Source organism: Polyodon spathula, chromosome 29 (genome assembly GCF_017654505.1).
Source record: "Polyodon spathula isolate WHYD16114869_AA chromosome 29, ASM1765450v1, whole genome shotgun sequence".
In the NCBI taxonomy this organism is placed as follows: Eukaryota; Metazoa; Chordata; class Actinopteri; order Acipenseriformes; family Polyodontidae; genus Polyodon; species Polyodon spathula.
The window spans coordinates 1,149,231-1,172,874 of NC_054562.1; the positions used below are offsets into that span (position 1 = coordinate 1,149,231).

The following is a 23,644-nucleotide window of genomic DNA, read 5'->3' on the forward strand; positions in this document are numbered from 1 at the left end:
CAATGTAATTCCAGTCCAGTCAAGTGATATTAAACTGCAGTTACAATGTAATTCCAGTCCAGTGATATTAAACTGCAGTTACAATGTAATTCCAGTCCAGTCCAGTGATATTAAACTGCAGTTACAATGTAATTCCAGTCCAGTCTAGTGATATTAAACTGCAGTTACAATGTAATTCCAGTCCAGTCTAGTGATATTAAACTGCAGTTACAATGTAATTCCAGTCCAGTCTAGTGATATTAAACTGCAGTTACAATGTAATTCCAGTCCAGTCTAGTGATATTAAACTGCAGTTACAATGTAATTCCAGCCCAGTCTAGTGATATTAAACTCCAGTTACAATGTAATTCCAGTCCAGTCTAGTGATATTAAACTGCAGTTACAATGTAATTCCAGTCCAGTCGAGTCCTTAATACTGTTAATAATAAATCTATATTTTAGCTCAAGGAGCCAGCTGATCTATATTACACATAAAACAGATTTTATTAAGAAGTGTGCATCTGTTTATAGTCTATTACGCGTTATAAAACTACAAATCCCGTAATGCCTTGCTTCCCGGCTCTGTACTGACGCATCCCTCCCCGCCGCACTGCCTCCCTGGGAGTTGAAGTTTTTTTTCTTTATTCAACTCAAAAAGGAGTGACGTCAGGGGGCGGTATTATACTCCGTGAAGAGCCAATTGGCGTGCGGCTAATTAAAAAGACGTCGCGTTCGCGCGGGGTATGCCGGGATAGGGGCGGGCGGACTATCGGCGAAAATACAAAACTAAAACATAATTAAAAAAAAAAAATTTAAGAAAAAGTTAATTTATATATTTTTATATATTTATATATATTTAAATAAATACATTTGAATCTAACTCATTTGAAATTGAAGGCGGAAATTCTTATTGAAATTTTTCGATATCAAAAGCAGAGAGAGAGGAAGGAAGAGCCGGCCGGGCTGAGCTCTCTGTGCGCGATCAGTGGGTATTATTATTCATATTAATATTGTTATCATTATAGTTGTTAATATTGTAGTTATTATCGTTATTTCTCGCTGTTTTTGTTGTAAATACTTCGCGGTTTTTAATACAATGAGCTACCAGCCCATCCCCGCGTCCTCGACCGCGTCCAATCAACCCGGTGAGTGGAGCCCGATCAATACCAAAAAATACACACTGACATAAACACATATACACACTGACATAAACACATATACACACTGACATAAACACATATACACTGACATAAACACATACACACTGACATAAACACATACACACTGACATAAACACATACACACTGACATAAACACATATACACTGACATAAACACATACACACTGACATAAACACATATACACTGACATAAACACATATACACTGACATAAACACATACACACTGACATAAACACATACACACTGAAATAAACACATACACACTGACATAAACACATATACACTGACATAAACACATATACACTGACATAAACACATACACACTGACATAAACACATACACACTGACATAAACACATACACACTGACATAAACACATACACACTGACATAAACACATATACACTGACATAAACACATACACACTGACATAAACACATACACACTGACATAAACACATACACACTGACATAAACACATACACACTGACATAAACACATACACACAGACATAAACACATACACACAGACATAAACACATACACACAGACATAAACACATACACACTGACATAAACACATACACACTGACATAAACACATACACACTGACATAAACACATACACACTGACATAAACACATACACACTGACATAAACACATATACACTGACATATACACATACACACTGACATAAACACATACACACTGACATAAACACATATACACTGACATAAACACATACACACTGACATAAACACATACACACTGACATAAACACATATACACACTGATAAACACATACACACTGAATATAAACACATACACACTGACATAAACACATACACACTGACATAAACACATACACACTGACATAAACACATACACACTGACATAAACACATACACACTGACATAAACACATACACACAGACATAAACACATACACACTGACATAAACACATACACACTGACATAAACACATACACACTGACATAAACACATACACACTGACATAAACACATACACACTGAAATATACACATACACACTGACATATAAACACATACACACTGACATAAACACATATACACTGACATAAACACATACACACTGACATAAACACATACACACTGACATAAACACATACACACTGACATAAACACATACACACTGACATAAACACATACACACTGACATAAACACATACACACTGACATAAACACATACACACTGACATAAACACATACACACTGACATAAACACATACACACTGACATAAACACATACACACTGACACTAAACACATATACACTGACATAAACACATACACACTGACATAAACACATACACACTGACATAAACACATACACACAATGACTGTTGTGATTTGTGTATGTGTGACTGTATATTGGTGTATGTGTGACTGGTGTTGTTGCTGTATTATGCTGTGACTGAATTTGTATTTGTATATGTGACTTTATTATGTGTATGTGTGTTGTCTATGTATGTACTGTGATGTGTGCTTATGTGATTTTGTATTTGTGACTTTGTGGGTATGTGTGACTTGTATATATGTGACTGTATTGTATATGTATAATGTGTATTGTTTACCCCTGGAACTGTATTGTGTATGTGTGACTGTTTTGTGTGCACGATTGGTTGTGTTACGTATATACACTTTAGTGTGTGTATGACTGTATTTGTGTTGACATACACACTGACAAACACATATACACTGACATAAACACATATACACTGACATAAACACATACACGCTGAGATATACACATACACACTGACATAAACACATATACACTGAAATATACACATACACACTGACATAAACACATACACACTGACAAACATATACACACTGACGTAAACACATATACACACTGACGTAAACACATATACACACTGACATAAACACATATACACTGACATAAACACATACACACTGACATAAAGACATACACACTGACGTAAACACATATACACTGAAATATACACTGACATAAACACATATACACTGACATAAACACATACACACTGATGTAAACACATATACACTGAAATATACACTGACATAAACACATACACACTGATGTAAACACATATACACTGAAATATACACATATACACTGAAATATACACATATACACTGACATAAACACATATACACTGACATAAACACATACACTGAAATATACACACTGACATAAACACATACACACTGACATAAACACATACACACTGACATAAACACATACACACTGACATAAACACATATACACTGAAATATACACATACACACTGACATAAACACATATACACTGACACAAACACATATACAGTGACATAAACACATACACACTGACATACACATACACACTGAAATAAACACATATACACTGGAATAAACACAAAAAACACACACATATACACAAATAAACACATACACACTGAAATAAACACATACACACTGAAATATACACATATACACTGAAATATATACATATACACTGAAATACTCATAAAACATATACACAAATAACATATACACTGAAATAAACACATATACACTGAAATAAACACATACACACTGAAACACATAAAACACACATATACACTGAAATAAGCACAAATAAACACATATACACTGAAATAAACACATATACACTGAAATAAACACATACACACTGAAATAAACACATAAAACACACACACACACACATATGCACTGACATAAACACATATACACTGAAATAAACATATACACTGACATAAACACATATACACTGAAATAAACACATACACACTGAAACACATAACACACATATACACTGACATAAACACATATACACTGACATAAACACATATACACTGAAATATACACTGAAATATACACATACACACTGACAAACACATATACACTGAAATAAACACATACACTAACAAACACATAAAACACACACACATACACTGAAATATAAACATACACTAACATAAACACATAAAACACACACATATACACTGAAATAAACATATACACTGAAATATACACTAACATAAACATATACACTGAAATAAACACACATACACATGAAATACACACACATGAAATACACAAGAAGTACACACATAAACACATGAAATACACACATATACACATGAAATAAACACATATACAAACACATGAAATAAACACATATATACACGACACACACACATACACACTGTGCACTGATTGAGCTACAAGGGTTAGCGCTGCCGACATTCACAGTTGCAATATGAATTCTATCTGTATGTAATGTATTGATTGATTTATTTACAATGTTTAATATTGTAAATAGCAGAGATAAGGGCAGTGCCTATCTCTATCTATCTATCTATCTATATCTATCTATCTGTCTATCTCTCTATCTATATATAGTATAATATAATCATGCTGTCAGACTTGTATAAATATATAATATTAGTGTATATTAATATAGGAAGGATTTGAACACAGGCTCCCTTGAGAAAGAGATGGACAGCCTATCGAGGCGCTGGCAGCCGGCTCTCTGAGCTCAGTATATATTGTTATATCTATAGAACTGTGAGGCTCTCTCGATTCGAGTGCTGCTCTCACGCATTCATTCTGTGCAGCTGAAGAACTTCGTTTGGTTTTTGTGTTTTTTTTAGATCAGAAACAGAACTCTTTTGGTATTGGCTGCTCCGAACCGGACCAGCGCTCTGACGGGCTGATGAAAACTGAACCGGGACCAGCTTGAGGGTCGGAGATGCCGGAGCTGACTCCTCCTCCTCCTCCTCCTCCTCCTCCTCCTCCTCCTCCTCTCGATCGCTCGGTCTCTGTTTTTTTTGTTTTGTTTCTTCTGAAAGGAATCCTAAATTAATCTTCATCTCTTTTTCTCTCCCTCCCTCAGTGTCTGGAGCCCCCTCTCCATCCGGACCCTCCCCTCAGCTAAGACCCCTCTTCAACGATCTGGGACCCCCGTCTATGGGATACGTGCATGTGAGCTGTGGGGGGGGGGGGGGAATTTTCCCTTGTTAGCGGCATCGCACCTCTATATAGAATGAACTCCCTCAGCTTCATAGAGTCCAGTGAAAGCTGCTGAATAATGTTCCCTTGTTAACATATTGAATTGCACCCCCTCTATATAGAATGAACTCCCTCAGCTTCATAGAGTCCAGTGAAAGCTGCTGAATAATGTTCCCTTGTTAACATATTGAATTGCACCCCCTCTATATAGAATGAACTCCCTCAGCTTCATAGAGTCCAGTGAAAGCTGCTGAATAATGTTCCCTTGTTAACATATTGAATTGCACCCCCTCTATATAGAATGAACTCCCTCAGCTTCATAGAGTCCAGTGAAAGCTGCTGAATAATGTTCCCTTGTTAACATATTGAATTGCACCCCCTCTATATAGAATGAACTCCCTCAGCTTCATAGAGTCCAGTGAAAGCTGCTGAATAATGTTCCCTTGTTAACATATTGAATTCCACCCCCAGCGCTTTGTAGTTTTCCAGATACTGAACCAAAAATTGAAAATGTGTGTATAGTGGGTTTGAGTGCTGGTTTCTCTGGTTACCAGTCCATGAAGCCGCCTGGCTCCCAGAGCTCCCAGTCCACCTACTCTGACCTGCTGGCTGTGATGGAGGAGATGGGGAAGGAGATCCGACCCACTTATGCAGGAAGCAAGAGTGCCGTGGAGAGACTGAAGAGAGGTGAGAGAGAGGGAGGAGGAGGAGGAGGAGGAGGAGGTGGTGAAAGGAGAGAGAGGGAGATATTAATGTAGAGGAGAGATTGCAGCACAGAGGGACGGAGAGAGACTGCAGCACAGAGACAGGGACTGGAGAGAGAGATTAATTTAGAGGTGAGAGAGTGACAGAGAGGGAAAAAGAGATATACTGTTCAAACTGCCTATTACAGACTCTCCTCTCTCTCTCTCCCCTCTCCTCCCCTCTCTCTCTCTCCCTCTCAGGTATAATTCACGCCCGCGCTCTCGTCCGGGAATGTCTCGCTGAGACGGAACGCAACGCCAGGACTTGACGAAGAGGAGGATGAAGACGATTTCGCGGGACAGAGAGACGGACCGAGATGAACTTCTTGTAAAAGAGAGTTTAAACACTGATGCGTTGATGAAAATTCCACCGAGTCTGAATCTCTCTCCTCTCCTCTCATCTCTTGTCTCTCCCCCCTCTCCCCTCTCTTCTTCCATCCTTCGCTCGGACAATGAGGGCTGTTGTGTGTTTTTTTGGGGGGTTTTTAAAAAAAATATTTTTTCAATAAATGACTTTTTTTCAATAAATGACCTCTCTGTGCTTTACAATGCTTCCCTATGCTTTACCAAACCTCTCTGTGCTTTACAATGCTTCCCTATGCTTTACCAAACCTCTCTGTGCTTTACAATGCTTCCCTATGCTTTACCAGACCTCTCTGTGTTTACAATGCTTCCCTATGCTTTACCAGACCTCTCTGTGCTTTACAATGCTTCCCTGTGCTTTACCAGACCTCTCTGTGCTTTACAATGCTTCCCTATGCTTTACCAGACCTCTCTGTGCTTTACAATGCTTCCCTATGCTTTACCAGACCTCTCTGTGCTTTACAATGCTTCCCTATGCTTTACCAGACCTCTCTGTGCTTTACAATGCTTCCCTATGCTTTACCAGACCTCTCTGTGCTTTACAATGCTTCCCTTGTGCTTTACCAGACCTCTCTGTGCTTTACAATGCTTCCCTATGCTTTACCAGACCTCTCTGTGCTTTACAATGCTTCCCTATGCTTTACCAGACCTCTCTGTGCTTTACAATGCTTCCCTATGCTTTACCAGACCTCTCTGTGCTTTACAATGCTTCCCTGTGCTTTACCAGACCTCTCTGTGCTTTACAATGCTTCCCTATGCTTTACCAGACCTCTCTGTGCTTTACAATGTTTCCCTGTGCTTTACCAGACCTCTCTGTGCTTTACAATGCTTCCCTATGCTTTACCAGACCTCTCTGTGCTTTACAATGCTTCCCTATGCTTTACCAGACCTCTCTGTGCTTTACAATGCTTCCCTGTGCTTTACCAGACCTCTCTGTGCTTTACAATGCTTCCCTATGCTTTACCAGACCTCTCTGTGCTTTACAATGCTTCCCTATGCTTTACCAGACCTCTCTGTGCTTTACAATGCTTCCCTATGCTTTACCAGACCTCTCTGTGCTTTACAATGCTTCCCTATGCTTTACCAGACCTCTCTGTGCTTTACAATGCTTCCCTATGCTTTACCATATCTCTCTGTGCTTTACCATCTCTCTGTGCTTTACAATGCTTCCCTGTGCTTTACCAGACCTCTCTGTGCTTTACAATGCTTCCCTGTGCTTTACCAGACCTCTCTGTGTTTTACAATGCTTCCCTATGCTTTACCAGACCTCTCTGTGCTTTACAATGCTTCCCTATGCTTTACCAGACCTCTCTGTGCTTTACAATGCTTCCCTATGCTTTACCAGACCTCTCTGTGCTTTACAATGCTTCCCTATGCTTTACAATGCTTCCCTGTGCTTTACCAGACCTCTCTGTGCTTTACAATGCTTCCCTATGCTTTACCAGACCTCTCTGTGCTTTACAATGCTTCCCTATGCTTTACCAGAGAAATTGGTCTGGGAGACCTCTGTGCTTTACCAGACCTCTCTGTGCTTTACAATGCTTCCCTATGCTTTACCAGACCTCTCTGTGCTTTACAATGCTCCCCTGTGCTTTACCAGACCTCTCTGTGCTTTACAATGCTTCCCTATGGTTTATTACAGTTTTGCTGGGCTGTTACTGTTTTATTTTGGGGGTGGGGGGGTCAAAACCAATTTTTTATTAAAACTTTATTTTTTGGCAAAATTTTCAAAACCTTTTTTTTTATCTTTATTATTAAAACACGAGGTTGAAAAAAATCTGCCAGTAGAAATATTAACAAATAGATAAATTCACCAGAATAAATCAATATCCATCTATCTACACACACACACACACACACACACACACACAGACTTTCACCAGTATAGGTCTGTCTAATCATATATTTGTTTATGGTTGTAATGTGTCCAAAGGTAACCATTGAGACGGTATATAAAAATAAACAAAAAGCAGGGTTTTCAACTAACAACATTTCAATCTATTTGTTTATAGCGCCTTTCATGTTTATGTAGTCAGCATAATCACACAGCGCGGACAAGTGTCAAGCACGTAATACAAGAGTCCATAAACCTTTACAAATTAAGACAATGCAACAGAGAACTGCAACAGTACGTAGTCTGAGTTTTATAACCCGCTCAAAAGATCACACTTTCTGATTGGGACGAGTTGAATACCGAATACTAATAACGTTATAAATAATAATAATACTAGAACTGCTTCTTAGACTTGTGCATTTGTTCTAGCTCTGCCCAATACTCCTGGACTTCTTGATTAATAATGTGAGACTTCAACCCTGGGAGCTCTGAACTCCTGACTGGGATCATTTCAATAATAATAATACTAGTGAGTTTATAAAGCTCTGAACCCCAGGACTGGGTGCAGCAGCAGCAGGGCTAGTGTGAGTTTCTAACCCTGCTCAAACTCCTGGCTCCTGATCATTGCAATATTAATAATAATAATACTGGACTTCATTGAGGGGAGCTCTGAACCCCAGGACTGGGTGCAGCAGCAGCAGGGCTAGTGTGAGTTTCTAACCCTGCTCAAACTCCTGGCTCCTGATCATTGCAATATTAATAATAATAATAATACTAGACTGCATTGAGGGGAGCTCTGAACCCCAGGACTGGGTGCAGCAGCAGCAGGGCTAGTGTGAAGTTTCTAACCCTGCTCAAACTCCTGCCTCCTGATCATTTCAATAAGGCAAGGGAGGATCTGCTAACAGAAGAGGACTAGTCCACGTAGTAAGATATACAAGCAGTAAGAGAAGAGCGGAATTTGTTGTTGGACCTGGAAACGCTACAACTTAGGGGTGCGGGGGTCCATTCAGAAGCCCCCAGGGAAGGTCAAGAAGCGGAAAATTTTCTTCGCCTCCCTTTGGCGAAACCGCGCAGCTAGCTTTGGCGATCATATACTTCTTAGTGTAGAATGAGAGAGAGAGGGAGGAGAGGGGAGAGATAGAGAAGGGGGGAGGAGAGCGAGAGAGGGAGAGAGAGAGGAGAGAGAGGAGAGAGGGAGAGAGGGGAGAGAGCAGGAGGAGAGGGGATAATATTTATATTAGAAACACTAATAATAATAATATTAATAATAATAAATGAGACTCCCATTGCAGAGCGGTTTGAGACAGTCCAGGTTTTACATTCATCTAATAATAATAATAATAATAATAATAATATAATAAATCTCACCTCAGGAATTAGCAGTCAGGAATCCGGGGAATAAAGGAAAATAGGCTGGAGACTACCTGAGAGAAAGACTGAGGAGAGAGAGTGATAGGAGACTGTGACTGTCTCTGACACACACACAGACAGACAGACAGAGAGACAGACACTGACACAGACTCTTCCAATATTACCTGCAGTGGGATTGACTTGAAGCCCGACTCCTGTGAAAATCAGAGCTGAGAGAGAGAGAGAGAGAGAGAGAGAGAGTAATAAAAAAGGACACTGGGGGCTGCCAGACCCCTACACCGGGTACTGGCTGGGCTGCGGCCCCTGCTCGACCCCGTCTCAACCGATGCACTAGCCACGATGGACTGGCACTGGACCCTGGGCTGCCTGGCACCCTGGAATGGGGCTGGAGCTGGCGACATGGACCGGGCTGGACTGGGCCTGACAGGGATGCAGAGTAACCTGACTGGACCGGACTGATCCCGACCTGGGCCCGCGTCTAGTGTGACACCTGACCTGACCCCTGACTGGACGTCTCAGTGTGCCCGACCGACGCCGACCTGGACCCCCCGCCCAGAGTAAACACTGGGCCGGACCTCGGCCCTGGGCTGGGCTGCCAGGAGCTTGGCTGGGCTGGGACTGGGACTGGGCATGCAGAGTCACACTGGACTGGATTGGGCCGACTGGGCTGCAGAGTCACACTGGGCTGGGCTGGACTGGGCGGCACTGCAGAGGACACACACTGGACTGGATTGGGCTGGGCTGGGCTGCAGAGTCACACTGGGCTGGGCTGGGCTGGGCTGGGCTGCAGAGTCACACTGGACTGGACTGGACTGGGCTGGGCTGCAGAGTAACACTGGGCTGGGCTGGGCTGGACTGGGCTGCAGAGTCACACTGGACTGGACTGGGCTGGACTGGGCTGCATAGTCACACTGGGCTGGACTGGGGCTGGACTGGGCTGCGACCCGACCGTTGCATAGTGACCAGAGGTCTCTGTGTGACCTGGACACTAACCCGCACCTGACCCGACGTATCAGTGTGACCCTGACCCGACCGGGCCCGACCACACGCTCATTGGACCGGAGGCTGGGCTGGGCTGGGCTGGGCTGCAGTCACACTGGGCTGGGCTGGGCTGGGCTGGGCTGGGCTGCAGAGTCACACTGGGCTGGGCTGGGCTGGACTGGGCTGCAGAGTCACACTGGACTGGATTGGGCTGGACTGGGCTGCAGAGTCACACTGGACTGGATTGGGCTGGACTGGGCTGCATAGTCACACTGGGCTGGGCTGGGCTGGGCTGGGCTGGGCTGCAGTCACACTGGGCTGGGCTGGGCTGGACTGGGCTGCAGAGTCACACTGGGCTGGGCTGGGCTGGACTGGGCTGCAGAGTCACACTGGGCTGGGCTGGACTGGGCTGGACTGGGCTGCAGTCACACTGGACTGGACTGGGCTGGGCTGGGCTGGGCTGGGCTGCAGAGTCACACTGGGCTGGGCTGGGCTGGGCTGGGCTGGGCTGCAGAGTCACACTGGGCTGGGCTGGGCTGGACTGGGCTGCAGAGTCACACTGGGCTGGGCTGGGCTGGACTGGGCTGAACTCACCCCCCCCACTGGGCGAGAAGACTCACGCAGTAACAATGAAGGAGGACCAGAACCACCTGGTCTGTTGGGCAGGATGAGAGGAGTGCCTCATCCAACTGAGAAAGGAGAGGAGAGAGGTTACTTATCTGACGACCAGATTATATTATTACTTCTATATTATATTATATGTTGTAAGGAGAGCGATGGCTGCTGAAGCACTCTCTGTAGGAGAGCTGAGTCGTGTTGCTGATGGTACTGAAAGACCATCGAGAACTCCTAGTGGAGCCCCTCCCAGCATCCCTGAGAGAGTGGAGAGGAGAGGAGAGGAGAGGAGAGGAGAGGAGAGGGGGGAGAGAAGAGGAGAGAGAGAGGGGGGGAGAGGAGACAGGAGACAGGAGAGGAGACAGGAGAGAGGAGAGGGGGAGAGGAGGAGAGAGGAGAGGAAAGAACAAATATAACTTACAAGTGTATCTATGAGGGCTGTCTGACAAGGTGAGTGAAGGTGAGTGAGGTGACTGACGTGATGTGAGTGACCAGGTGAGCGGGACCTGTCAGCAGTGACTGTAGCCTGCACGTCGACCAGCTCGCCCCCCCCGTGAGTGAGTGAGTTGAGTGAGGGAGCGGAGTTGTGAGTGAGCAGGACTCACAGGGGGGAGAGTGAGCAGGAGTGAGTGAGTGAGGGAGGGAGAGGGAGTGAGTGAGCAGGAGCGAGGGAGAGTAACAGAGCCTAGTGAGTCACTCACCCTCACGCTCCCTCTCCCTCACTCACTCGTACCAGTCACTCGCCCTCCCTCTCCTCACTCCATCCCTCGTCTCAATGGTGAGTGAGGAGTGGAGGGAGTGAGTCAGGGAGAGGGAGAGTCTCAGCAGGAGCGTCTGAGGGAGATCACTAGTCTCCAGAGAGTGACTCGTACCTCACTCCACGGACTCACTACTCCTCTCCCTCGCCTCTCTCAACGTCACTAACTCCCTTCCTCGAGTGAGCAGGAGCGAGTGAGTGAGTGAGCTGAGGGACGCGATCATTGTGAGCGAGCTCCCTCCCGTCTAGTGCGCACTCACTCACTCAGCGAGTCACTCGCCCTCCTGAGTGAGTGATTGAGTGAGTGAGTGAGTGTACTCAACTCACTACTCACTTCCTTGAAGCCCTCTCACCTCGTACTGGCTCCGTCTGATCGTCCTCGCTCGACTGAAGTACCTCCCCGCACTGCAGATTAGGGACAGGGACACACTCACTCGCAGTCAGGCTTGAGTGACACGCTCAGGTTGAGAGAGTCTCACTACCCACTTATGAGGCATTACTATTACGTCAAATGCAACTGGCACCAAAATGACTAACGAAACTTCAGTTGGAGACAGGAGTAGGCAGGAGGTCTAACGATGTCCCTTGTTCACGTTCACAACCGTCTCCTGAGACAGGCTTTCATAGTGGTAGCAGTTAATAGATTAGAATAACTAGTATAATCTAAATAGAGTTGCTAATAATAACATATATTAATAATAATTAATAATAAGAGAGTGGACCATGAAGTCAAACCTGAGTCAGGACCCAGCCCAAAGCCAAAGTGTCGAGGGGGCGGGGCGGGGCGGGACTGGCCCAAGCTGAACACCAGCTTCAAGTCTCGGGGCTTGGCCGGACCGCTAGCAGTGCGGGACGCACAGTGGGAGGGGGGGGAGGAGGAGGGGAGGAGGAGTATCGCGAGGCTAAGCTTGCGAAGCAGCTACGACTTTACGGAGCTCCTACTTGCAGTATTAGCGTTGCTCTGATTAGCTATAAGCTGCGATGATTAGCTATATAGCTGCGCTAACAGGCCAGTCGGTCTCCCCAGTGTTGCCAGAATACACAAACGCAGGACCCCCCCCCCCTTGTAACATTTTTCTTGACTTAGAGTACTTGCTTTGTTGAGCACACATTATTGTTTTTAATTATTATTATTATTACTTATTATTATAATAATAATAATAAAAATCGATATCTCCCTCTCTCTCTTTTCTTCCTTTCTCCCCCTCCCTCTCCTTTTTTCTTCCTTTCTCCCCCCTCCCTCTCTCTATCTCTCTCCCTCTCCCTCTCTCTTGCTCTCTTTACTCGTTTGTCGTTTTAATTTCTCTTCGTTCTCAGTGTGAATAAGAACATAAGAACATAAGGATAAGAATAAATCTATTCCCGTGTGTATATATAATATAATATATCACTTATAATACAATCGCCACCCACCGCGGTCACTGATAATATAATTAAACCTGCAGCCACAAAACCACTCCTATATTATTAATAGCAATATGCATGAAGATAACTAATCCACACTTCGTTGTGTTGATAATAATTATAACATTTAATATATAACACCATCTCTCCCTCTCCCTCTCCCTCTCCCTCTCCCTCTCCCTCTCTCTCTCTCTCTCTCTCAGTTCATAATGCAATCACAAAGATAAAGTTTAAATCCTTTTCCTAAAAGAGACGCGAACTTTCCCAAACTTTCTCCCCCAAATCATCGGCTCCGGTTTTGATTGACGCTGTCTAAGCAAACAAACAAAAAACAAACTCGCAGCAAGACTGCAGCAACCGAGCACGGAGAAATGATCGCTGATCTCATCGGCGCTGCTCCGGGAATTCCCGATCGCGTTCGGAAATGATCGCTCGCGTTCGGAAATGAGCGCTCGCGTTCGGAAATGAGCGCTCGCGTTCGGAAATGAGCGCTCGCGTTCGGAAATGAGCGCTCGCGTTCGGAAATGAGCGCTCGCGTTCGGAAATGATCGCTCGCGTTCGGAAATGAGCGCTCGCGTTCGGAAATGATCGCTCGCGTTCGGCCTCGGAAAATAAACTCGTGTGTTTATATTAGTAACGTTTGCGGTACTTATCTGAATATCTGTTATTATTATTATTATTATTATTATTATTATTATTAAACATATTTGTAATGTTGTTAATAAGCATATTTGCAATGGGCGGTCTGTCTGGTCGCGATCCGAATCGGAACACGACTTTCCGGAGATTGCCGAGCCGTTCTCGGAAGAAACCCTTCTCCTCCGGAGATTGCCGAGCCGTTCTCGGAAGAAACCCTTCTCCTCCGGAGATTGCCGAGCCGTTCTCGGAAGAAACCCTTCTCCTCCGGAGATTGCCGAGCCGTTCTCGGAAGAAACCCTTCTCCTCCGGAGATGCACGAAGTTCTCCGAGTTCAGTTTCGGCGGCTGCTCGGAACCGAAGGCAGACATGGCGGAGCAGTTTCTGCAGCTGAGCGCAGACGGGATTCAGAAAACTATCATTCACGCCGGAACCGGAGAGCTGCCGTCCTTCTGCGACGGTACCAAGGTGAGGCAAAGACCCGGGCACACGGAACCGGCGGTCCGGGATCGGGCGGTCAGTGCTGGGGTGTTTAATCCTTTGTAAAAGGGGACTGGCTCCGGTCTGGTTTGCAGCCAGCATCTCTGCGCTGGGAAGAGGTTACCGACTGAGAGCATTTATATAACAAACGCCCCGTCTTGTTTTGCGACTCGTTGAATATTCCCTCTTTTGCAAAGTAACGCGTTCGTATATTTAGTTGTATCTCCGTTTACTGTAATACAACGGAGGAGAAAGCGTGAAATCGTTTTCTGGCTGCCGATTGGTCAGCCCCCCCCCCCCCCCCCCCCCCCGTTCGTGGTACCGATAACGACACTCGCAAACCTTGCAAATGATTTGAAGAAAACATCTCTTCCCTCTCTCCTTTCCTCTTCCCTCTCTCTCTCCTTTCTTCTCTCTCTCTCTCTCTCTCTCTTCCCTCTCTCCTTTCCTTTCCCTCTCTCTCTCTCTCTCTCTCCCTCTCTCCTTTCCTCCCTCTTTCTTCTATCCTCTCCTCTCTCGTTTCATTCCCTCACGCTGTCAGGAGATTGCAGTGTGATTATAATAATCTCCTCTCTCGTTTCATTCCCTCACGCTGTCAGGAGATTGCAGTGTGATTATAATAATCTCCTCTCTCGTTTCATTCCCTCACGCTGTCAGGAGATTGCAGTGTGATTATAATCTCTCTCTCCTCTCTCGTTTCATTCCCTCACGCTGTCAGGAGATTGCAGTGTGATTATAATAATCTCCTCTCTCGTTTCATTCCCTCACGCTGTCAGGAGATTGCAGTGTGATTATAATAATCTCCTCTCTCGTTTCATTCCCTCACACTGTCAGGCTATTACAGTGTGATTATAATAATCTCTCTCCTCTCTCTTCTCCCTAATCTCCCTCGTTTTTCTATCCTCTCGCTCTCTGCGTTTCGGCGCCCTCACGCTGATCGAGGACAGCCGCGCGCAGTGCAAGCCCAATGGAGCTGATCATCGGCAAGAAATTCATTCCCTCACGGTGTCAGAGAGATTGCAGTGAACCATTATAGATAAGGGGGGGAGCGCTCGGGGGGTTCGCGGCTTCACGACGAGGGTGTAACGGAGTGTGGATAATAGGGGGGGGGAGGGTTTCATTCCCTCACGAGGGAGAGGGAGGAGGATTGCAGTGAGATTATAAGCACATAACGAGGGAGAGGGAGGGGGAGAGCAGCGAATTCCACTGCAGCACGAAGGTAACGAGGGAGAGGGAGGGGGAGAGCAGCGAATTCCACTGCAGCACGAAGGTAACGAGAGAGAGAGAGAGAGAGGGGGAGGGTTCTCACTGCAGGCCTCGTTTCATTACCGCACGAGAGAACGAGGGAGAGGGGGGAGAGCAGCGTGTTCCACTGACAGCACGAAGGTAACAGGGAGAGGGAGATGGAGAGGGGGAGAGCAGCGTTAATAGAGGTGACGTCGTGCTTCATTGCTCCCTCTTTCTCTCCACCCTCTCTCGTCGCTTATAGGTAGGCCGGTGTGGGACGAGCGTGCTGAGGGAGAGAGAGAGAGAGGGGGAGAGCAGCGTGTTCCACTGCAGCACGAAGGTAACGAGGGAGAGAGAGAGAGAGGGGGAGAGCAGCGAATTCCACTGCAGCACGAAGGTAACGAGGGAGAGGGAGGGGGAGAGCAGCGAATTCCACTGCAGCACGAAGGTAACGAGGGAGAGAGAGAGAGAGGGGGAGAGAGCACGCTAAAGGTGACGTCGGGCTTCCATGGCTCCTCTAGGTCTCCCCTCTCGCGCAATCCAAGGTGAGCACGTCGTGGTAACACGAGGGAGGGGAGGGAGGGGGAGAGCAGCGAATTCCACTGCAGCACGAAGGTAACGAGGGAGAGAGAGAGAGAGGGGGAGAGCAGCGAATTCCACTGCAGCACGAAGGTAACGAGGGAGAGAGAGAGAGAGGGGGGAGCAGCGAGTTCCACTTAGGATTCCATTGCAGCTATGAAGGTAACGAGGGTCGCGTAGGGACCCCCGTCGAGAGCGTGGGCTCCTTCCCTCCCCATCTCCCCCGCAGTCGAATTAACGCGTCGTGCTTCCATTGCTACATATCCCCACCCCCCCCCGTGCTTCCATTGGAGGGAGAGGAGAGAGAGGGGGAGAGCAGCGAATTCCACTGCAGCACGAAGGTAACGAGGGAGAGAGAGAGAGAGGGGGAGAGCAGCGAATTCCACTGCAGCACGAAGGTAACGAGGGAGAGGGAGGGGGAGAGCAGCGAATTCCACTGCAGCACGAAGGTAACGAGGGAGAGAGAGAGGAGGGGAGCAGCGAATTCACCAATGCGTTAGCACGAAGGGTTAACGAGGGAGAGAGAGAGAGAGGGGGGAGAGAGAGCGAATTCCACTGCAGCACGAAGGTAACGAGGGAGAGAGAGAGAGAGGGGGAGAGAGCGCAGTTCCACTGCAAGGGTAACGTCCGTGATTCCATTTGCTACCTCTCTCTTCCACCTCACCTCGTCACAGTAAGGTGACGTAGGTGCGGGATCCATTGCTCACCTCTCCCTCTCTCTCCCCCCGTGCAAAGGTGAACGAGGGATTGCCTCCCATCTCTCTCTCTATCCCCATCTCGTCGCTTAAGGTGACGTCTTGCTTCCACGCCCTTCCATCCCCCACCGTCGCACTAAGGTGACGTCGAGCTTCATTGCGGAACCTCTCCCCCTCTCCCCTCTCGCCGCTTAAGGTGACGTCAGGCGGGAGGGGGGGGAGAGGGGGGAGCTCTCCACTCTCGTGCTTCCACGCAACGTCGTTGCTTCGATACTAGGGAGAGGGGGGGGGAGAGCAGCGAATTCCACTGCAGCACAAAGGTAACGAGGGAGAGGGAGGGGGAGGGGTAAGCAGCGCGAATTCCACTGCAGCACAAAGGTAACGAGGGAGAGGGAGGGGGGAGGGGGAGAGCAGCGATTCAAGTCGGTTTCCATTTGTTCCCTACCCCCACCCCCCGTCTCGTGCTTCGAGTGACAGTCGTGAGATTCCCTGATCTCTCTATCTCTCTCTACTCATCAGTAGCACAAGGTGTCGTCGTGCTTAGTGCTCCTCTCGTTCTTATCTCTATCTCTTATCTGTGAACATGTAGACTCAGAGACACTTGTGATTATTATTATTATTATTATTATTTGCCAGACCCCTGCTTTCTCCCAGGCGCACAGGTGTCACAGGGCAGCACAGACAGGGTTACAATGCAGGCTTCATATTTAAACACAGTGCAGTTTACAGTAAGCGCTGATAATAATAACACTGCTAGAATCCAGTATGAACTAGGATGCCGTGTATAATAATAACACTGCTAGAATCTAATATGAACTAGGATGCTGTGTATAATAATAACACTGCTAGAATATGAACTGGGATGCTGTGTATAATAATAACACTGCTAGAATATATGAACTGGGATGCTGTGTATAATAATAACACTGCTAGAATCCAATATGAACTAGGATGCTGTGTATAATAATAACACTGCTAGAATACAATATGAACTAGGATGCCGTGTATAATAATAACACTGCTAGAATACAATATGAACTAGGATGCCGTGTATAATAATAACACTGCTAGAATCCAATATGAACTAGGATGCCGTGTATAATAATAACACTGCTAGAATACAATATGAACTAGGATGCTGTGTATAATAATAACACTGCTGGAATACAATATGAACTAGGATGCCGTGTATAATAATAACACTGCTAGAATACAATATGAACTAGGATGCTGTGTATAATAATAACACTGCTAGAATACAATATGAACTAGGATGCCGTGTATAATAATAACACTGCTAGAATACAATATGAACTAGGATGCTGTGTATAATAATAACACTGCTAGAATCCAATATGAACTAGGATGCTGTGTATAATAATAACACTGCTAGAATCCAATATGAACTAGGATGCTGTGTATAATAATAACACTGCTAGAATACAATATCAACTAGGATCTGTACCCCCTCTCTCTCTCCTCTCAGCACACAGCGCTGTACCCCCTGGTTTCAAAGAGTTTGCGGAACATTGCTGCTGGCAGGGACCCCCTGGAGGGTCAGAGGCACTGCTGTGGGGTCGCTCAGATGCACGAGCACCATTCCCTGGGGTACCCCGACTTGGACGAGCTCCAGAGAGACCCCAAACCCCTCATCTTCCACATCGACTTACTGAAGGTACTGGAGTTAGTGTCTGAGAGAGAGAGACAGTGAGAGTGAGTGAGTGTGTGCGAGAGAGAGAGAGTGTATGTGTGTGTGTTTGAGAGATCGAGGGTCTGTTTATGTGAGAGTGGGTACTAAAGCTGTATCTCCTGTATTAACAACCCTCTCTCTCCTCTCTTTCCTCTCTCCTCTCCTCTCTATCCTCTCTTTCCTCTTTCTGCTCTCTCCTCTCCCCTCTCTCTCCTCTCCCCTCTCCCCTCCTCTCCTCTCTCCCCTCCTCCCCTCTCTCCCCTCTCTCCTCTCTCCCCTCTCCTCTCTCCCCTCCTCCCTCTTCTCTCATCCCTCTCAACCTCCCCACTCTCGTCTCTCTCCTCTCTATCCCCACTCAGGAGGAGTCTCCTCTCTTTCCTCTCTCTCTCTCCTCTCTATCCTCTCTTTCCTCTCTCTGCTCTCTCCTCTCTGTCTCTCCACCACTCTCCTCTCTCCAATCTCTCCCTCTCTCCTCTCCCTCTCCCCTCTTTCTCCTCTCTGTCCTCCCCTCTCTACTCTCCTCTCTCCCCTCTCTACTCTTCTCTCTCCTCTTCTCTCTCCCCTCTCTCCTCTCTCCCCTCTCCTCTCTCCCCTCTCTCTCCCTCTCCTCTTCTCTCCTCTCCTTCCTCTCTCCCCTCTCTCTCTCTCCTGTCTCTCCCCACTCTCCTCTCCTCTCCTCTCTTTCCCTCTCCCCTCTCTCTCCTCTCCTCTCTCTCTCTCTCTCTCTTCTCTCTCTCTCCCCTCTCTCCCCTCTCTCTCCTCTCCTCTCCTCCCTCTCTCTCCTCTCCTCTCTCTCCCTCTCCCTCTCTCCCCTCTCTCCTCTCTCCTCTCTCTCTCTCTCCTCTCTCTTTCTCTCTCTCTCTCCTCTCTCTCCTCTCTCTCCTCTCTCTCCCCTCTCTCCTGTCCCCTCTCTCCAGGTTGAGGCCCCTGGCTCGTACCGGCAGGATCCCTGGGCGATGTCGGATGATGAGAAGCTGGCCGTTGTCCCTTCGATTCACGAGGAGGGAAACCAGCTTTTCAGAGAGGGGAAGGTGAAGGCTGCCTCCGAGAAATACCACAACGCCATCGCCTGCCTCAAGAACCTGCAGATGAAGGTACAGAGACCCTAGACCCTGTACACCCCTATAGAGCCCCTGTACACCCCTATAGAGCCCCTGTACTCCCCTATAGAGCCCCTGTACACCCCTGTAGAGCCCTGTACACCCCTGTAGAGCCCCTGTACACCCCTGTAGAGCCCCTGTACACCCCTGTAGAGCCCCTGTACACCCCTGTAGAGCCCTGTACACCCCTGTAGAGCCCCTGTACACCCCTGTAGAGCCCTGTACACCCCTGTAGAGCCCCTGTACACCCCTGTAGAGCCCTGTACACCCCTGTAGAGCCCCTGTACACCCCTATAGAGCCCCTGTACACCCCTAGAGGGAACCTGTACACCCCTAGAGAGACCCTGTACACCCTTATACCGGGGTAATGGCCTTAATTTCTTCCCTGGCCAATCAGGAGAAGCCTGGGGACGAAGCCTGGATTCGATTGGACTTGATGATCACGCCCCTCCTCCTGAACTACTGCCAGTGCAAACTGCAGCTAGGGGAGTACTATGAGGTGCTGGAGCAATACCACGCCTCGTGACGAGGAGATAGAGAGAGAGGAGAGAGGAGAGAGAGAGAGAGAGAGAGAGAGAGGAGAGAGAGAGAAACTGCAGCTAGGGGAGTACTATGAGGTGCTGGAGCACTGCTCCTCTATACTGAACAAATACGAAGGTGAGAGAGAGAGAGAGAGAGAGAGAGAGAGAGAGAGAGAATTTGACGTCGATCACCTCATGATACTCCAAGACCTCGTGACGAAGGAGATATGACTTGTTTAGCTTCCAACTATCTCTCTCTCTTTCCTCTCTCCTCTCGCTCTTGGGAACGTCGATCCCTTCATGATAAATCACGACATCGTGACGAGGAGATCTGACAGCACTGCTCCTCTATACTGAACAAATACGAAGGTGAGAGAGAGAGAGAGAGAGGAGAGAGAGAGAGAGAGAGATAGAGAGAGTCTATTTGATGCTGAGACTGCAGCTAGGGGAGTACTATGAGGTGCTGGAGCACTGCTCCTCTATACTGAACAAATACGAAGGTGAGAGAGAGAGAGAGAGAGAGAGAGAGTGAGGAGACATGGATAGGAGTCGATCCTTCAGAGAGGATCAATGTACTGCAGATATTTTTAGACTCGTATGACGAGGAGATATGACTCTCTCTCTCTTCCGAACAAATACGATTTCCCTTTTAATACTCCACGCCCTCGATGCCGAGAGAGAGGAGAGAGAGAGAGAGAGATTGACGTCGATCTGAGGTATCTTGGAGCACTGATACTCCTCGACCCTCTGAATACGAAGGAGACTGACTTCGAGATGGAAGAGGGGAGAGAGAGAGAGAAGAACTGCACTAGGGGAGACTCGTAGATGAGACTTGGAGACTGACTCGAGGAGATACTGGACTACGAAGGCTTCACTCCTGAGAGTCGCTGGAGCCTATGCTCCTCCTCTCTACCCTCTCCATATCGAGAGGGGAGAGGGAGAGAGAGAGAGAAACTGCAGCTAGGGAGAGTACTATGAGGTGCTGGAGCACTGCTCCTCTATACTGAACAAATACGAAGGTGAGAGAGAGAGAGGAAGGAGAGAGAGAGAGAGAGAGAGAGAAACTGCAGAGAGGGGAGAGAGGAGAGAGAGGAGAGAGATCCCTCTCCCTCTAAGAGCGACCCTCGTGCATAAGCACGCTACTCAGATTTTAGTTAAGATATGATAATTTTATTAGACTCCGCTCTCAGGCAACCGCAGCTAGGGGAAGTTACTATAGGTGCCGGAGCACTCTCCAGACTATACTGAACAAATACGAACGGTCCTAACTCTCTGACAAGAGAGGAGAGAGAGAGAGAGAGGAGAGAGAGAGAGAGAGAGAGAGAGAGAAAACAGAGAGAGAGAGAGAGAGAGAGAGAAAAACTCAATTCTATAATATTATAATCTGAGAGAGAGTCACACTGGACTGGACTGGGCTACAGAGTCTCACTGGACTGGACTGGGCTGCAGAGTCACACTGGACTGGACTGGGCTGGGCTGCAGAGTCACACTGGACTGGATTGGGCTGGACTGGGCTGCATAGTCACACTGGACTGGATTGGGCTGGACTGGGCTGCATAGTCACACTGGACTGGATTGGGCTGGACTGGGCTGCAGAGTCACACTGGGCTGGACTGGGCTGCAGAGTCACACTGGGCTGGGCTGGACTGGGCTGCATAGTCACACTGGGCTGGGCTGGGCTGGACTGGGCTGGGCTGGGCTGCAGTCACACTGGGCTGGACTGGGCTGCAGAGTCACACTGGGCTGGGCTGGACTGGGCTGCATAGTCACACTGGGCTGGGGGCTGGGCTGGGCTGGGCTGGGCTGGGCTGGGCTGGGCTGCAGTCACACTGGGCTGGACTGGGCTGCAGAGTCACACTGGGCTGGGCTGGACTGGGCTGCATAGTCACACTGGGCTGGGCTGGGCTGGACTGGGCTGGGCTGCAGAGTCACACTGGGCGAGAGAGAGAGAGAGAGAGCACTGCTCCTGTATACTGAACAAGTACGAAGGACAGGGGAGAGATTTTTCTTACCGTGTTATCAACTCTTTTTCTCTCTCTCTCTCTCTCCTCTCTCTCTCTCTCTCTCTCTCTCTCTCTCCTTCTCTCTCTCTCTTTCAGATAATGTGAAGGCCTATTTCAAGCGTGGGAAGGCCCACGCCGCTGTGTGGAATGTCAGGGAGGCACAGGCGGATTTCAACAAAGTTACGGAGCTGGACCCCAGCCTGACCGGCACTGTGAACAGAGAGAGGAGAGCGCTGGAGCAGAGACTTAGAGACAAGAGCCAGGAGGAGAGAGAGAGATACAGGGGCATCTTCATATAGAGGAGGAGAGAGAGAGATACAGGGGCATCTTCATATAGAGGAGGAGAGAGAGAGAGATACAGGGGCATCTTCATATAGAGGAGGAGAGAGAGAGATACAGGGGCATCTTCATATAGAGGAGGAGAGAGAGAGAGATACAGGGGCATCTTCATATAGAGGAGGAGAGAGAGAGAGATACAGGGGCATCTTCATATAGAGGAGGAGAGAGAGAGATACAGGGGCATCTTCATATAGAGGAGAGAGAGAGAGAGATACAGGGGCATCTTCATATAGAGAGAGGAGAGAGAGAGATACAGGGGCATCTTCATATAGAGGAGGAGAGAGAGAGAGATACAGGGGCATCTTCATATAGAGAGGAGAGAGAGAGAGATACAGGGGCATCTTCATATAGAGGAGGAGAGAGAGAGAGATACAGGGGCATCTTCATATAGAGAGAAGAGAGGAGAGAGGTCTCAGTTTTCTCCCCCTGTTTGTCTCTCCCCCTCTCTGTCTGTCTCTCCTCTCCCCCCTCTCTCTCTGTGTCTCCCCCTCTCTTCCCCCTCTCCTCTGTCTGTGTGTCTTTCTCCCCCTCGATCTCTCTGTGGCTCTCTCTCCTCTCCCCCCTCTCTCTCTCTCTCTCCCTCTGTCCTCTCCCCCTCTCTCTCCCCCTCTCCTCTCCCCCTCTCTCATATTATTTTTGACAATCAAATTCGTCAATATTGTATTTTCTATTATCATTGTCATTAGCATTATTATTATTATTTCTGTTATATTCATATTTTTTTAAGAAAAACAATTAGCTATTTATAAAAGAAAAATTAATAAAAAAAATCTATTTCTTATTTCTTCAATTTTGATACTCATGAGCACTATAAATATTATTATTATTATTATTATTATTATTATTATTATTATTATTAGTAATTCCACACACACTGACACACGGACTCAGATGCACGCACGCACACACACAGAAACTGACAGACAGACAGACACACACACAGTGGAGGAGATGACACTGCCACTGAGAGAGCTGATAGAGAGAGACGCACGCACACACACACGTATTTACAGCTGTGGCCAAAAGTTTCACATCACCTAGAATTTTTCGGCTTGGACTCTGAAGCCGAGTGAGTGCATTCTGTAGGGCGAGGATGCTATATGAT

The 23,644-nt window shown here is 47.1% G+C and overlaps 2 protein-coding genes across 3 annotated transcripts; both read left to right on the top strand.

Annotated features, from left to right (window-relative positions):
- Positions 1-710: 710 nt before the first annotated feature.
- On the top strand, positions 711-6,465 carry LOC121302389 (cyclin-dependent kinase 2-associated protein 2-like). 2 transcript variants are annotated; one of them, XM_041232332.1, is made up of 4 exons: positions 711-964; positions 5,083-5,171; positions 5,753-5,885; positions 6,143-6,465. In XM_041232332.1, coding segments are annotated over exons 1-4 (291 nt in total). In that variant the 5' UTR covers positions 711-963; the 3' UTR covers positions 6,211-6,465. The 2 variants fall into 2 exon arrangements, with proteins under 2 accessions (XP_041088266.1, XP_041088265.1); XM_041232331.1 differs by lacking the exon at positions 711-964 and adding an exon at positions 974-1,124.
- A 7,777-nt stretch (positions 6,466-14,242) lies between these two features.
- Positions 14,243-22,514, top strand: LOC121302110 (AH receptor-interacting protein-like). The gene is made up of 9 exons (XM_041231932.1): positions 14,243-14,373; positions 15,700-15,771; positions 15,875-16,060; positions 16,485-16,640; positions 18,373-18,561; positions 19,494-19,670; positions 20,074-20,175; positions 20,294-20,333; positions 22,297-22,514. Exons 1-9 carry the CDS (start codon positions 14,275-14,277, stop codon positions 22,497-22,499), a joined length of 1,224 nt encoding a protein of 407 aa, XP_041087866.1. The 5' UTR covers positions 14,243-14,274; the 3' UTR covers positions 22,500-22,514.
- The last annotated feature ends 1,130 nt before the right edge of the window (positions 22,515-23,644 follow it).